Source organism: Monodelphis domestica, chromosome 4 (assembly GCF_027887165.1).
Source record: "Monodelphis domestica isolate mMonDom1 chromosome 4, mMonDom1.pri, whole genome shotgun sequence".
NCBI lineage: Eukaryota > Metazoa > Chordata > Mammalia > Didelphimorphia > Didelphidae > Monodelphis > Monodelphis domestica.
Genome location: NC_077230.1, coordinates 351,204,522 through 351,221,682, shown reverse-complemented (window position 1 = coordinate 351,221,682; position 17,161 = coordinate 351,204,522). Strand labels below are relative to the sequence as shown.

Here is a 17,161-nt window from a genome sequence, read left to right as displayed (position 1 = left end):
CATTTGAGTCAACTATGTAACCACTATAAGTGAAGTCAACTGGGGATATTCTGGGTAAGTTAGCCTCAGGCCATAAACTTTCAGAAAGGACCATTTCCTTTCAAGTTAACTATTTGCCTATTAGCAGGACAGAACATCTTGAAGAAACTTTTATTTATTATACAAGAAAAAAACTAACTGCTAACATTCAGTCTGGGACTTATTCTGAGCCTTTGCCTGAAGGGCATATGTCTAGGGATAGGGCAGGATGTCAGTGCCATATGTTTTCCCTGGGAGATGAATTTGAGCCATAATTTCGGCTTCTCTATTCTCAAAGGATCATCAATACAAAGTTGGAAGAAAAACCCACATTTTGGTACATTCAATGGAGGGCTGATTGAGAATCGATTCCATGTTTTTAAAAAGAATGAAAGAAACTTTCTCATAATTAGACCACTAAAAATTGAATAGGTTTCCCCATTTGATAATAATATCCCCATCGACCTAGTTCACAAATGGATATTAACAATCATTTGTCAGGGATGTTGTGTACATGGGAGTTGTGACCTTAGGTAGGAATTAGATGACTCCTAAGATTTATTAAAATGCAATAATCTAAAATTCTGATTCTGTTCCTCAATTGTCTTTCTGAAGAACTTACTGGGGCAGTTGGGTAACTCAGTGGATTGAGAGCCAGACCCAGAGACGAGAGGTCCCATGTTCAAATCTGACCTCAGACATTTCCTAGCTATATGACAAATCACACCCCCAACCCCCTAGCCTTTACCACTCTTCTGTCTTGGAACCAATACATCATATTGATTTTAGTGATGGAAGGTAGGGATTAAAAAAAAAAAAAAGAATGCACCACAAAAAAAGTTGATACAGGAACTTCCTAAAGGGCATTACTACATAACCTAATTATAGAGAATTCATTGCTCTCTAGAGTTCCTTCTGAATGTGACTGTATTTTTTCTTATATTTCACTATTATAGGTTGCCAAACAACATATAGAAATAGAATTATGGAGAAATTCCGGGTCATGAGAGATAGGAACTCTTGTCCTGGGGAATATGAAAACTTACACCACCGATTCACACGACTGTTGCTTCTGCAAGAATATCGTCACAGAGAGCAGAAAGAACATGAGCTCCTGGCCATTGGATGGGAACATGCTGAGATCATGGAAAATCAAGGACAGCTTATAGAAGTGGCATCTTTATTTGATCCTGATAAGAAGAGAGAAGCCCATCCACAAGTTGTTGTGCTTCAAGGGGCTGCTGGGATCGGGAAAACAACACTGGCCAGAAAGGTGATATTGGACTGGGCAGAGGGAAACCTCTACCAGGACAAGTTTGACTATGTTTTCTATCTCCATTGCAGAGAAATGAATCATCTAAGAGAAAAAAAAATAAGATTTGCTGATTTAATTGCTAATGATTGGCCTTTTCTAGAGGCTTCTATGAAAAGAATCCTGTCCCATCCAGAAAAACTCCTATTTGTCATTGATGGCTTGGATGAACTAAAATTTTCATGTGATGAGCACAGCTATGACCTGTGTAAAGACTGGAATCTGCAGCAGCCAGTGCCTATTCTCCTGAGCAGTTTATTGAGGAAAACCATGTTGCTTGAGTCTTCCCTGCTCATCACTACACGACTCACTGCTCTGGAGAAATGTGATTTTTTATTTGAAAACCCACGTCACGTGGAGATCCTAGGGTTCTCTGAAGAGGACAGGTGGAAGTATTTCTGCAAGTTTTTTGGAGATGAAGATCAAGCCCAACAAGCCTTCAGTTTGATAGTTAACAATGAAACTTTGTTCACCATGTGCTTTGTCCCACTGATGTGTTGGATAATCTGCACTTGTATGAAGCAGCAGATGAGGAGAAAAAAGGATCTTAAGCAGGCCTCCAAAACCACCACGACCTTATACATGTGTTATCTTTCTAGTCTAGCGACCCCTGGTGCCAGAAGCTGTTCAGTTCAGCACCACAGGAGCCTCTGTCGCATGGCTGCAGAGGGAATTTGGGAAGGGAAAATCCTGTTTGATGGAGATGACCTCAGGAGGCATGGGTTAGAGGCCTCAGATGTCTCTGCTTTCCTGGATATGCACATTTTTCAGAAAGATAGTGACTCTGAAAATTGCTATAGCTTCATTCACTTGAGTTTCCAAGAATTTTTTGCTGCCATGTTTTATGCCCTTGGGGAAGAGAAGGAAACCGGTGGCAGAGCAGTCCCTCCCATTCCAGGAGTCAAAGACCTTCTAGCAAAGTGCAGAGACTCTGCCACTAGCTTTGTGGCTTTAACCGTGCATTTTTTGTTTGGTTTCCTGAATGCAGACAACAGAAAGAGGCTAGAGGAGATATATGACTGTAAAATATCACAAGAAATAAAGCTGGAATTATTGCAATGGATACAAGCAGTGACTGAACAGCAACATAAAGATCCATCTCTGAGGAATGATCTACTAGAAATGTTTTCTCATTTATATGAAACTCAAGATGAAGAGTTTGTAACAACTGCAATGGCTCACTTCCAGGAAATCAGTTTAAACATTTATTCCAAATTACATTTCTTGATTTCTGTTTTCTGCATCAAATTTTGCCATAATTTGGGGAAAATCCGCCTCAACATAGCGTAAGTACCCCATGTTTCTTCTATGCTCATTCAGACCCTTGGCTTTTGTTTTCCATTTGCCCATAGGAAGGACTCAGTGTCAGTCCCGTATTGGGGAGAGGGTGCAAATATTCAACCCTCACTTTGGGTAGATATATCCTTTATTTTATTTTTCCCAAGTTTTTAAATTTTTTTTATTTAATCAGTTAATTTAGAGTATTTTTCCATGGTTACAAGCATCATGTTCTTTCTTCCCCTCCTTCCCCTTCCATAGCCAATGCTCAATTCCACTAGGTTTTACATGTGCCATTGGTCAAGACTTATTTCCATATTATTGATATTTGCACTAGGGTGATCATTTAAAGTCTATATCCCCAATAAAATCCCCATCAACCCATGTGATCAAGCAGTTGTTTTTCTTCTATGTTTCTATTCCCACATTTCTTCCTCTGAATATGGATAGTGCTCTTTCTCATGAGTCCCTCAGAACTGTCCTGGATCAATGCATTGTTTCTAGTAGGGAAGTCCACTACATTCAATTGTACCACAGTGTATCAGTCTCTGTGTATAATGTTCTCCTGGTTCTGCTCCTTTCTCTCTGCATCAATTCCTAGAGGCTGTTCCAGTTCATATGGAATTCGTACAGTTCATTATTTCTTTCAACACAATAGCATTCCATCACCAACAGATACCACAGTGTTTTTCAGTCATTCCCCAATTGAAGGGCATCCCCTCATTTTCTAATTTTTTGTCACTACAAAGAGCGCAGCTATGAATATTTGGGTACAAGTCTTTTTCCTTATTATCTCTTTGGGGTTCAACCCTCACTTTGGGAAAAATGTGTACCCTTAGCATGCCCCATCCTGACCTTTCTTTGACTGAGGGCAGAAGGTTTAAAGAACTAAAGATATGTGGCTATATTACTTTATCTAGCTACACTTTGGTGATGCCCCCATCTTCTTCAAATATTTTTCAGGAAAGAAACAAATCCTCAAGAGTGAGATCTTGTGTCCATGAAATAACATAAGTATCTTGATTATAATTGTCTTCTGGTGATTTGCTAAGAACAATATAAATTAATTCTTCTACTTTCCATCTTCCAGTTTATCATAAATTCTTTGTTCTTAGAATCCTTTTGTACCCCAGGATTAATGTGGTGTAAGAAGTAATGAAGGAAATGGGCATTTGTTAAATGTGTACCATGCATCAGGAAATGTATTAAGAACTTGATGAATATTATCTCATTTAATATTCAGAACAACTTTAGAAGGAATGTGTTTGTCCAGGGGCAAACATCTTATAAATGTATGGGCCTGGAATTGAACTCAGGTCTTCCTGACTCCAGGTCCAGAACTACCATGGAGTGCCACCAAATAAAATTAAAAATATAATGCTAGGAATTAAGAAGGATGGCCTCCAATCTCAGCTATCACCAACCACCTGACCTTGGACATTTAACAACCACTCTAGGCATCAGTTTCCTCCTCTATAAAAGGAAAGTATTGAATTAGGAGCCTCTAAGGTCCCTTCCAGTTCTAATATTTTAGAATTCTATGACTCCAAATAGTCAGGCTAGGTTTCAGGAAGTCACATTTCCTGGTGAGAGATATGAAGTAAACCCTTACTCTAAGTATCTTCTTTCACAAGATAAGGAAGTTGGAAGCCCTTGGCAAATTTTTTTAATGCAATAGAAATGTGAAATTACTTTTATCACCATTTTTATGCCTTATTTTTAATCCAAATTTATAATTTCCAAAGTATTTTACCTTTAATTCCTATACTTTTGATGTTATCATGTATGATCAAATGAGATATTATAGAGTTTTGCAAAACTAAAATCACTATATACATATTAGCTATTCTTAGCTAGTATTACTATTGGAGTGCCAGAAATCTTGGTATTACCATAATTGCTAGCTGTGAGACCATGTAAAACTATTTGACTTTTATGAGGATCGGTTCCCAGATCTGTAGTAGTAGTAGTAGTAGTCTCTTGGTAACCGAGGATGACATTTGTCTTTGTGCGTTTTCATCTATGGTGTATAGATGAGTGTGCACAAAGACACTTGTGCATGAAGGAGATTTAAGTGGAAAAGTCGATGCACAGAGACAGTCCCACTCTCTCAGCGTTGGAAGCCTGGGTCCAGTGGCACGAAAAGTCATTACACCTGGAGACTTTCTCAGCTGCATTGGGTGGCGTGTTGTCTTTTGTGCTCCAACATGCCCTGAGCACTCCACAGTGCTTTGCTGCATCGCCATCTCAGCCGTTGAACCTTCTAATTGGTTTCTTCCTTTCAGCCGAAGCAGTCTTCACATGCTGGGTGAGCAAAGCCTTAGTTCACCAGGGGTCGATGACCCGATGGCTACCCGCACAAGGTTTAGCCGGCTTGTTGAAGCCGTTGCCCGGGGTGTGGCCTCTGCCGCATGCTAGCAGCTACTGGGAGCCACAAGTGAGAGCTGGGTGTCAGGTGAGGGTCAGAGGCTGGAGAGCTGCCCTAGGAGGGTACAACAAGCCCTCCATACCAGAGATACTACTCCTCCCTGACCACCCCATACACCCCAACTGACAGGGAGGGGCTCTCTAAAAGACCAAAATAAATAGATTAGTGGATATATGCAGGTAGGTGTCACAGGCAGCTAAGTAGCACAGTGGACACAACTAAGCTTGGAATCAGGAAGACTCATCTTCATGATTTCAGATCCAGTCTCAAACATTTACTAGATTTATTACTCTGGGCAAGTCACTTTACCCTGTTTGCCTTGGTGCTAAACATTGAAGAAGATGGCTATTTAAAAAGTTACATCAAAGACGGGAAAGGCTATCTATGAAAAAGCTAAAACATATCTTAAGGGGGGCATCTGGGTAGCTCAGTGGATTGAAAGCCAGGCCCAGAGATGGGAGGTCCTGGGTTCAAATATGACCTTAGACACTTCCCAGCTGTGTGACCCTGGGCAAGTCACTTGACCCCCATTGCCTAGCCCTTACCACTCTTCTGCCTTGGAACCAATACACAATATTGATTCCAAGATGGAAGGTAAGGGTTTTATAAAATTTAAAAAAAAAACATATCTTAAAGAGTACAGATGGATGTACAGAAGCAAAATCCAGTCAGCTGGTATCACACAAACCTGGCAACTACCATGTATCTGCTGAAACCAAGTTAGTGTTTGTGATTAGCATCAGAAGTATCAGTAGTCCAAAGATCTGCAAAGTATTAAAGCTTCTTCCTCTTTACCAAATCTTCAGTGGTAATTTTGATAAGCTTAAACCAAGGCAAACAGGATAAAGTGACTTGCCCAGAGTAATAATTTCTTTATATTTCTACTTAAACCATCCCTAGAACCAAACAATCTAAAATCTCCTTGTTTTGTAAAGATTAAAATTTAGGGGAGACTGAGGCAGGTAGAAATTAGTTTCTCTCTGCAAGGAGTATTATATTTTTTAGAGGTTTATTAAGTATTAAGGATTAAAGAAAATACAGGATAAGGAAAACGTGCCTAGGCCAGAGGCCTAGACAAGACCTCACTAACTTGAAATATTTGAAGTCTTGTCACATACTGTAAAAATATCAATATTTCAATATTTCAAGTTAGTCACATGTCTCATCTCTAATACCACTTCTAGAAATATTCTCTTCTTCAGGCTTCTTTTCATTTCTTTCAACAGATTATCATTACATACATACATGCATACATACATAACTATTTCCCTTTCCCATTCTGGTTGCCCTTTCAGGACAACCTTTTAGTTTATAAATATCTCTTCTGAAATGTGCCATTGAAAAAAAAAAGTCTGGTGATGGTTTATATATTCCTCAAACCAACAAAGATAGCCAGGAAGAGTTATCTCAATAAACACAGGAAAGCTTTGTGGTTAAATGTATGTGCCCTAGGGCTAAAAATACACATTCCCAAAATGTTATTCTGAGAATAAAATCACTAAATAAAAGTTTGCCCATCACTAAGCTTTCTGGGCTTTTCTACAAATGCACTTTTATAGTTCTCTGAAGTCTAGGCTCTTCACCAAAGACAGCAAAAGCAGGCTAATTCTCTGTTGGGGGTGGGAAAAAAAAAAACACAAAAAAACCTAGCAATGTATTGCCATAATGGAACAATCAAGGTTCTGATGCAGGTCATACTCTGTCGATATCACTTGGTCAAGCCAGTGAACTTACACAACATCCAAAATGCATTTATGTCCAAACTGAACGTGTTCCTGGGGACACAGTGTTCCATTATCTGAGAGTGAAAATTAAGATTATTTTCTTCCAACTCCTAACAAGTCTGATCCTGTTGAGAGGAAGGAATCCTAGTGTCCTGCCTAAGGGTTTATTGTACACTCTCATAGTCAGCACACGTTTGGATTATGAAGTTCAGTTCTGGGTGCCACATTTGAGGAGAAACAATAAGTTGTCTCTGTCCAGATAATGATCTGAAAGGAGAAGAGTCTTGAAAATATATCATGAAGGATTGGCTAAAGAAAAGAAGGCTATTTAAGTTGGGGAAGAGAATATTTTGAGGAAGAGCAAAGTATGAATGCTGTCTTAAGATATCTGAAAGGTTAAAATAGGGAACAGGAATCATATTTAACTTGTTTGACTCTATATGACAATTTCTGCAGCCTGAATTAGAACCTCACATAACATTTTATTTTGTAACTTTGTACTATTTTATTGTGTTTCAATTTGTGCCTTTTTCCTTTTTCAGGAGTGGAAGTTCCATGAAGGAAGGGACTAAGTTAACTGTTATCTAAACTTTAAAAACTTTTTTTTTTATGTGCTTTGTATCCAGGTGCTTAAGAAATATATTTGTTTGGATTGAAAGAACTTTTAACTCCCAGGCTAGAGCCCTCTCTGTTATGTCAAAATGTAGACTTTGGCAATTCTGCATACCACTTTGCTCATAATAAAGATGATGATCATGAAGTTTTAGAGTACTACTTTGTAATTACCAAAAAATACTGCTGCCAAAGAAATAGGCTTTTCTAAAGGAAAATTTAAAAATAGATATAGACATTGAATACTGCCACTTTAATATTTTTGAATTCCTGTGTTGACTCTTTTTTTTTTTAAACCCTTACCTTCCGTCTTGGAGTCAATACTGTGTATTGGCTCCAAGGCAGAAGAGTGGTAAGGGCTAGGCAATGGGGGTCAAGTGACTTGCCCAGGGTCACACAGCTAGGAAGTGGCTGAGGTCAGATTTGAACCTAGGACATCCCATCTCTAGGCCTGGCTCTTAATCCACTGAGCTACCCAGCTGCCCCCTGTTGACTCTTTTTTTTAGAAGCCTGATTTAGGGTATGCTTATTCTTATCCAAATAAAAATAAAGATTCAGGTGAAAATATAGTTGGATAAAATTATTTTTCAATATTTTTCTTCTTTGGATAGTGCACAGTGGGTTATAGAATAATAGAAAATTAAGTTTTGGGGATTTTCCTGGTTATTTAGTACAAATCTTTATCTAAAACCCTTCCACCACATCTCCATTAAGTTGTTAACATTCTTCCCCTTAAAGATTTCCAGTGACAGGAAATTAATTCATATCTTCCAGATCTGTAAAATGAGATAAATCCTTACCTTATTTCATAAGGTTGCTGTGTAGAAAACACTTGGTAAACCTCAGAACACCACAGAAATAATAATTTTCCATTATTACTATGGCAATTTTCCTTATATCTTACATTTGCATTTAATTTCAAAGTTTAGGGAATACTTTACACTCATTCTCTAAAACAATTATTTAAGGCAGAAATGGCAGAATAACATAATTTCACAATAAAACCAGCATTGGAATTTTGAATCCTTTTTTTAATTATAATCAGTGGCATGCCTTTTTTATGCTAATCACTGGAATCTCTCCATCAAAGAATATGGAAACCTTAGGCACTTTCTTTGTATACTTCCAAATTGACTTCCAGAATATTTAGACCAATTCCCAGCTCCACCAATGGTAAATAAATGTGTATATCTTTTTACAACACCTCTAACACTGATTTTTGCCAACTCAATAATTGTGAGATAAACTTCAAAATTATCTGGATTTGTATTATTTTGTTTTTGAGTATTTAGACTTTCTTTTATTTATTTGTTTGTTACATTTAAATATACAATTAACTATCTTCTTATCTCTCCTCCTCCATCAGAGAAGGCATTATTTTACAAAAAGATATGTGTATATATAAAACTATGTCTTACTTATTTCTATTTCTCAGCTCTTTCTCTGGAGATAGACATACAGAAGTCATTCTTCAAATAAAATTTCTGTTGCTATAGATCATGTTCTCTTGATTCACACTCTTCATAATTTTACATAGGTCTTTCCATATTTTTTTCCAAAACTAATCTGTTTCTTATTTCTTATAATGCAGTAGCATTCCATCACAACCATATTCCACAACTTGTTAGTCATTCTTCAATTTAAGGGCAACACTTCAATTTCCAGTTCTTCACTACTGCAAAGAGAGCTGCTATTACTTTTTAATTTTTTATGTATTATTTAATTACTAGTTATTTGAAGCAAAAAGACTGCTATTTGGTATGGGAATTTTTCTTGAAAGAAACTACCTGACTGTCTATTTCTTTCCTTCTTATGTCATAAGCCCTGGTATTCTCATCCAAAAAGTCAAGATGGATATGGCTGCCAGTGTCACGAATTCTTTTCCTGTTTGTTGCCCAGTGCTGTGTTCTCTCAGCTCATGTTCATACATACTGAGATCAGTAGTATATTCTATGAAACTGACTGAACTCTCATTTATATCTTGCTTCACCCACTTAGAACATGGATTTCTCAAGAACATGTAAAGTCACTTTTTATTCTTGGATCTAACGTTTAGCACATGGTTGGCAGATAACAAATATTCAATATTTTTCCATGCTATGAAAACATGTGTAAATTTTGTAGGAATGTTCTGCCTTATAAATCTCTACCTGATCAGCTACATAGCCCAGGGCAACAATTCAGCAGTACTCACACTATACTCTGAACCAAATGAAATATCATGATGGCATTATGTAGGAAAGCAACATGATTTATTGTGGAAAAAGTAGTGGGTCTACAAGTAAGAGAACATGGATTCTAATCTAGGACCTAGATTTTATCACCAATATGACCTTGGAAAAGATACAAAATTAATATATATCAATCAATCAATAAGCACTTATTATGCGCCACTCTGCATTTTAAGTTCCATGGATCCAAAAGCAAAAAAGAAATATTCCCTGCTCTCAAGGATCTTATATTCTATCAGCAAACATATCTATATACACATATATACACAGAGAGACATAATAAAGCATATAGAAAGTAAAAACTAATTTCACAAGAGGAAGAAGCACTAACAAATAGGGAAATCTGGAAATGGTCCGTGTAGGAGGCAGCTCTTGAGCTGAGTTCTGAAGGAAACTAGGCATTCTAAGGTGGGATAAAGATGAGATACCTTCCCTATTGGACAGACTGGGCAAAGGCATGGAGAAGTCAGATGGAGATAATAGGTATGATGGATGGGAAATATGCAAATATTGATGGACTATGCAATATTAAAAAGGAAGAAGGGTATAAAATGTCTGGGAAAGGTAGGCATGCCGTTCAAACTCTCTAGGTCTCTATTTCCCCCATCACTATAAAATTATGAGTTTCATATAAATCATCCTCAATGTCCCTTCCAGGGCTAAATGTTATGATTTTATGTCTCCTTTGGTCTTCAATTTTTAATAGTTTTTACATCTCTCCATGATGAAGTATATAGGCCAGATATAAATGGCCACCAATATGACCAGCAAGGTGTAGATATTGAGTCCCACCTTCAGGCCTGGTCAAAGCTATGCTAAGTTTTGGGGCAATCTTCTCCTTAACCGGTGCTAATTGCTTAACTGGAAACAGGAAGAAGTTAGGTAGCCTGGGAGATATTTGGCCTTACATAACCCTACTGCACAGAACGTAAGCACTAACTAGTGTCATACAGCTAGTATCTTATGAACTCAAGAAAATGAATTTTCTTGATTTCAGGATCAGTATATTCATTGTGCCACCTAGCTGCCCAATATTTGCCAATCATTTCTTATGGCACAATAAGATTCTATTACATTCACACATCATAATGTATTTAGTTATCCTCCAAAAAGTGGATAGCCTTTTAGTTTCTAATTTGGGGCTACCATAAAAAGAACTACTATAAATATTTTTCCACTCTCTTTAATCCTTTTGGAATATAAGCATAGTAGTGGGATAGTTAAGTCAAAGGGGAAATGTACAATTTAGTAGCTTTTAGCCTGCTCACTGATTAAATTGTGTGATTATTTAACATGTGAAGATCTAAATTAGTGCTTCAAAGGAATTACTAATAGATGTACAATGAATAATGATGATTTGAGATACTTTGAATTAAAAACAAAGATACTCATCCTATTATTTTTATTTTGTATTATGTTTATGTTATAATAGGAAAAATACTGAATTTTCTCATGAAATGTTACACTATCATTTCATATTTTTACATTTTATTTTAGAAAAGTAACAATTTTCATCTTATTTGAATAAATTCTGATATTAGAACATGACACATATTATTTTATGAAAAGAATGTCTGAGGCACCTAAGAATATTTTATAAAAATAAAAAGTGGGACTATTACTAGAGAAAGTTTGAAAACAACAAGCTGTATCAAAGTCCCCTGTGTCTTCAGAATCCCCATCCTTTGGTGTAGCTCAATTCCACAGAGCTCTACTCGCTCTTGGAATAAGTGTTGAACAGAGCCTGAATGTTGGAGGAGCAGGAGATAGAATTCAGGAAGTAGCAGATGTATGAAAAAACTAACAGGTGATAGGTATGGAATTGATAGGACAGTTGAACCTCCCATGGGCAAACAGATGGCACAGTGGAGACAGTGTTGGGCCTAGAGTAAGGAAGACTATTGTTTGGTTGCTTTAATTTGGCCTAAGATACTTATGAGCTATATGATCTGGGCAAGTCACTTACTTTTTTGCCTCAATTTCTTATCTGTAAAATGAGCTGAAGAAGGAAATGGCAAACCAAATATCTTTGCCAAGAAAATGGGGTCACAAAGAGTCAGAAAGGACTGAAATAATTAAACAATAATAACAAAAAGCCTCACATCTATTCCATCAGGTCTGGCCTTAAAAAAAAACAAGTTCATCATTTCACCTTTTATACTTACCCTAAGAGAATCTTGCACTGGAAAACTCATTGTGTGATCTCTCCCCAACATAATCTGCTTAGCAAAAGACATTTTATTTGAATAAAATTACCCAAGTCCAAGTTCTTTATCTACTATCAACTATATATAGTTATACAGGAATATTTTATTGTTATAGGAATATTTTTACTGGATTTATATAAAGCACTCCATGAAACCTATGAATAGACATCCAATCAATCAGTATAATAGGATTTTCTTCTATTATAATTTTTGCCACCACTTCCTTTTGATGGGATCCCCTAGCAAAAAAAAAATGATTGTTATTCTTTTTGGGGGGTAATGTAATCTTAGGTAAATTATTTAATTTTAACTTCAGTGTCATCATTTATAAAATGGACTCAGATTTTTATAAAGATAAAATGAGAAAGGTATTTGAAAGTAGTTTGGAAAGTATGGACACATTATATGATATAAATAAAGTGTAAGCACTGTCATTGCAATTTTAACATCAACATCATAGAAATTCTAATAGATTTCTCTAATTTCTGATGTTCCATGACACTTCTCCATAGTTCTCCCATTGTTAGCTCCTTGAGAGCATTTTTGTTTTGTATCCCAAATGTTTAGCCCAGTACACAACATAAAAAGTTATAAGCTATTTTGAAAGAATTGTATGAAGGTTTTTGGTCTTTCTGCCTCTCCAGTAGGTTCCAAATGAAATCCCTTCAATTCAAAGTTTTCCAACTTGCTGTGGTTGACTGGCAGCATCTATTTTCAGTGCTTTCCAAGAATCAAAACCTAAGGACCCTGGACCTGAGTGGCACTGAACTTGCCAATTCAGCTGTGAATGCCCTTTGCTCGGAACTAAGTCAATCTAGCTGTAAATTACAAAAATTGAGGTGAGTTTGAAGTACTTACTTAAAGAAGGTGCCATAAATATGAGGACAAAGGACAGAAGTGAGGCAGAAGACAGAGGAAAGGAGAAGAGATATAGAAGAAAAGTGGGAGGTAAAAATGAAACATTTTAAAGAGAAAACATGAGAAATGAAGAACAAGGAAAAGGAGGAATTCAAATATCATGAAATGATAGATTTAGAGCTCAGTTATCTGGTCTAACACCCTCATTTACAGATAATGAAGCTGAGATCTGGAGAGTAAATGACTTCCCAAGTTTACACAGGTAGCAAGTGGCATGATTAGGATTTGATCCAAGGCTCTCCAAGAAAAAAGAGAAGAGTATCATCAGAAGAGTGACTCTTAAAAGAAAAAAACATTTTTGTACAACTAGCATTGCCATAATATGAATTCCCTGAATTGGATGTCATGGTGTGGTCAATTGATAGTTGTTTATCAGGGATATTGTAAAGGAGATTCCTGTTGCTGTTCAGGGCTAATTGACCTCAGAAGTATGTGCCTCAGAACATCAATATTCTGTGATCTCTGGCCCCTTCATGGTATTGGGTGTTGGGAAAGAATATTGGGGAAAGCTATGTGGAGAGAATTTTATGGGTGTAGACCAATGAATGAAGAGTGAGAATAGAGTAGCTGAGTTGAAATAGAAACTCATAAAATGTCTTTCTCTCATGGAGGGACAGCCAAATAATCTACTGAGAATTGGTCAGGACCAAAGCTGCTCCACTGCTTCATACAGGTTGGAGGGGTTCCAGCCTTTGGCCAGAGAATACATCCTATCTTGTGCCAAGACACAAGGCTTCTCTCAATAACACAAATCTATCCTCATAGACCACTTCTGAGAGCAAGTTTTGATTGGAAGAGATTCCAGATGAGAGTAGTTCCAAAGAATGATCAGTTAAATTTATAGGAGGAAAAGTAAAGATCAATTCATGTAACTAGAGATGTAGATAAAAAAAAAAATTAGCATGTATTTCTACCAGTGTTGTGAGTCTATGTCTCTGTTATTCTTCTCTTCTTCATGTTCTTTTAGTTATTCTGACTATTGTATAAGTAGATAGGGCACTGAATATTTTCTCTATGGCTGTTTCCTCATTTATAAAATGAAGGAGATGGATTCAATGACCTCTAAGGTTTTTCCTAGCTCTATTCTTTTTTCCAATTATGTGTAAATTTGTAAATGATGACTTCATGTCTCATTTGTCTTTCTTTCTCTACTGTCTTCATTTCTACAATCCCTCTGAATTATTCATGCTAATCCAGAGAAAACAGCAAATGTCCCTTTTTTCTCAGGTGAGATCATATTGTAAATTAAGTACTTATAAATAATTAGTGTATGCTTGGCCAAAGATAACCCCAGAAGTGGAAGGAACTTGTATCGCTAAGACTTAAGAAGGTCAGAGTTATAAAGTTCTTTACAAGCTACTGTAGCAATGGAAGTTGCAAAGAAGTTGAAAAGATTGATTGACACCCCTCAAGCCTAGATTCTTAAGAAATGGCTGGGTGAAGATTCTAAGTTGTTGGATAGTTTTTCAACTATCTGTCTCTGAAATTGGATTCAACACAGAAGCTATGAATCTGAGAGACTCTCTGAAATAACCATATTTTAAGGTGCCTGACTTGGATTATCAACAAGAAAAGGTTGAGTGGGACTTTCCCATTCATTCTGGTGGGCAGAGTGATTTGGGTGAGGATTTCTCTACTTCCTTGATCTTTTAAGGACCTTCAACTAGATTTTTCAGTCTGACCCACCAAGGACTCTGGAGAGTATGAGAATCTGGGCTCCCTGTTTGGACTTTATCCTTTATTTAACTTGTAGATTAGTTTAGTTTAGTAAGATTAAATTAGTGTAGAAACTTTATTGTGTTAAGAATCTGGGTGGGAAATAGTCAGATGGTCCATCCTTCCCTACCATTCCCTTCATTTTGTTAATAAAATTATTTATTTACTTGTGTGTGTTCCCTTTCCTAAATCTTTCCCCCTTTCCCTTAAAATCCCCTTATTACAGTTTTGGCAAGCCAGCTATTACACTAGCCACTTCCCATTTTTCTAGTCTTCCTACACTTTGTTCTTTTCTGTATACTCTGATTCAGCTAAACTTGTTAGCCATCTTGTTTTTGTTTTTGTTTTCTCATGACCCTATCTTTCAACTCCTGTCTTTTATTGGCTATTTTCCAAGCCTGGAATAGTCTCCCTCTTCACTATCCTTCAAGATTCAGATCAAGTTATACTTTCATTAGGAGGTCTAGTCAGTCCACCTAGCTGTTAGTGCTTTCTGTGATTACCTGTTATATTCATTTGTATACATTTTTTATGGACATAGTTATTTGAATGTTGTTTCTCCCATTAAAATGTGAGCTTCCTGAGGACAAAGACATTTTTTGTTTCTGTATATCTGGACCCTAGAACAAAGCCTTACAAATAGTAAACAGTAGGAAATACTTGCTGACTGACCAAGTGACTGACTATTCTATGTTTAAAGCCAATGAATCATGAAGGGATTGAGAGGGAGGGAATGAACTCTGAGGAAAGAAGCTCATTTCTACTTTGAACTTTGCCTTTCTTGTAGTCTGTCCAAATGCCAGCTCACTGCCTCTTGCTGTCAGCACCTCTCATCCCTTCTTAAGAACAACAAAAATCTGACATATCTGGACCTGAGCATGAATTTCCTAGGAGATGAAGGAATAAAAGCATTGTGTGAAGTCTTAAGAAATCAGAACTGTAATATACAAGAACTAAAGTAAGTCCATGCAAATTGTTTTCGGGGAGAATTCTTTGTGCATTGGGAACAGGCTGAGAGAAAGAATGAAAGATAACAGTTTAGTGTCTCCACACTCATCACAAAATTAAAAGGAACTTCAGAGATCATCTGATCAACCCCTCTACAACCAAGGATTCACTCTACATCATCCCTAACATGGAGTCATACACATCTAAAAGAAAACAAAACCCAGTAATTGCCAAGATACTTTCTTTTATTTGTTAAGGTCCTTCTGTTGTCACTAAGTTCAATGGGTGGGAACATTCTGTTTCATATGTTAACTCCCCTAGGATTTTTCCCATTGATTGAGAGATTTCTCTCCTTCCAAACTCCCCAGAATATGAGGTGATTCTTATGACAGAAAAGATAAGCATTTCTGGAGTTAAGCTTAATATGCCTCTTTATAAATAATGATTCTAACCATTTCTGGTTCTTAGTTCTCACTGATCCATAATCCCTTGTCCTGGAAAATGGGCACCATTCTAGGAATTAATCCTAAGAGAGCCCTTCACATTTCATCTTTCATTCTTTACTAAAACTTCATTCTCTGACACCAAGTAGAGGCATCAACTCTTCTGAGTTTGCTGGACTCCTAAGTTACCTAAATTATTGGATAAAGAGATGTAGCATGCTTTCTCCATGATCCATATACCATATACCATGATTTCCCCATTTCCTTGGTCACTGCCAGCTTTTGGGCACCATTCCTAGCACTCTTTCTTTCCCTTTTCCTTCCTTTTTCCATATAATTCAGAACACAAAGGCATATCTTACTTTGTACAGCTTTTTTAAACAAAAAGTGAATACAGATTCAGAATTAATACATCAATATAAAGTCATTTTGTGTGCAAACAAAATAAAATACTTAGTCAAAGTAAAGCTAAATTTCCTATTCTGTACTTCCTAGTTACTTTTTCCTAGTTTAGCTTAACTGTTCTTTTCATTACTCTAAATGTGATGTCCATAACTACACACACACACACACACACACACACACACACACACACACACTGATTGGATGGGGAATTGTCTTACACAGGCTCCATGGACTAGACATGTTGATTCATTTTATCAATTATATATATCAATATATATATATAGTGTCTACCTTCTTAATTACATATTGTCTTTCCCATTAGACTATGAGATCCTTGAAAGCATGAAATAGTAGTTTGGCTTGTTAAGGGTTTTTTTTTTGTTGTTGTTGTTCTTCTTGCCCTCCAGCACTTAGCATAGTGCCTAATAATAATGATTAATAACAGAATACTATAATTAATTATAAATGATTAATAACTGCTTATAGACTTGACTGATAGTCAAGGCAAGGTATCCATAACACTAGTACTCCATGAGTTTCTCAAGAAACCATGGGCACAATTGTGTTTTAGAAGGAAATAGATTTGATGGGCAAGTGGAATCATTTTTCACAGGGAATGTCTACCTTGCAGTTTATCCAGGTGCCGCTTTTCTGATGCTTGCTGTAAGAATCTCTCCTCTGCTCTCATGGCTCATGGAAAAATAAAATATTTAGATCTGAGTGAAAATACTCTTGGAGATGTTGGGATGAACCTGCTTTGTGAGGCCTTGGGAAGTTCAGACTGTAACCTCCAGGAACTGAAGTAAGTCTCTTAGGAAAGAAAACCATTTTAGATTTTCCTGCAATGAGAGAAAAGAGGAAATGCCTAAAAAGAATGAAGTCTATACACAAAGAACTTATCAATCTATTTAGATTTGGGGG

The 17,161-nt window shown here is 36.7% G+C and overlaps 1 protein-coding gene across 3 annotated transcripts in view; it reads left to right on the top strand.

Annotated features, from left to right (window-relative positions):
- The window catches only part of LOC100018508 (NACHT, LRR and PYD domains-containing protein 3), a 47,518-nt gene that overhangs the window by 13,069 nt on the left and 17,288 nt on the right, over positions 1 to 17,161 (top strand). For 2 of the 3 annotated variants that reach the window (XM_007491099.2, XM_007491098.2), the window contains exons 3-6: positions 975 to 2,616; positions 12,455 to 12,649; positions 15,232 to 15,402; positions 16,872 to 17,042. In XM_007491099.2, coding sequence (XP_007491161.2) covers positions 975 to 2,616; positions 12,455 to 12,649; positions 15,232 to 15,402; positions 16,872 to 17,042 — 2,179 coding nt within the window. The remainder of the gene's footprint in view (positions 1 to 974; positions 2,617 to 12,454; positions 12,650 to 15,231; positions 15,403 to 16,871; positions 17,043 to 17,161) is intronic. The other variant, XM_007491101.2, reaches the window with a different exon arrangement.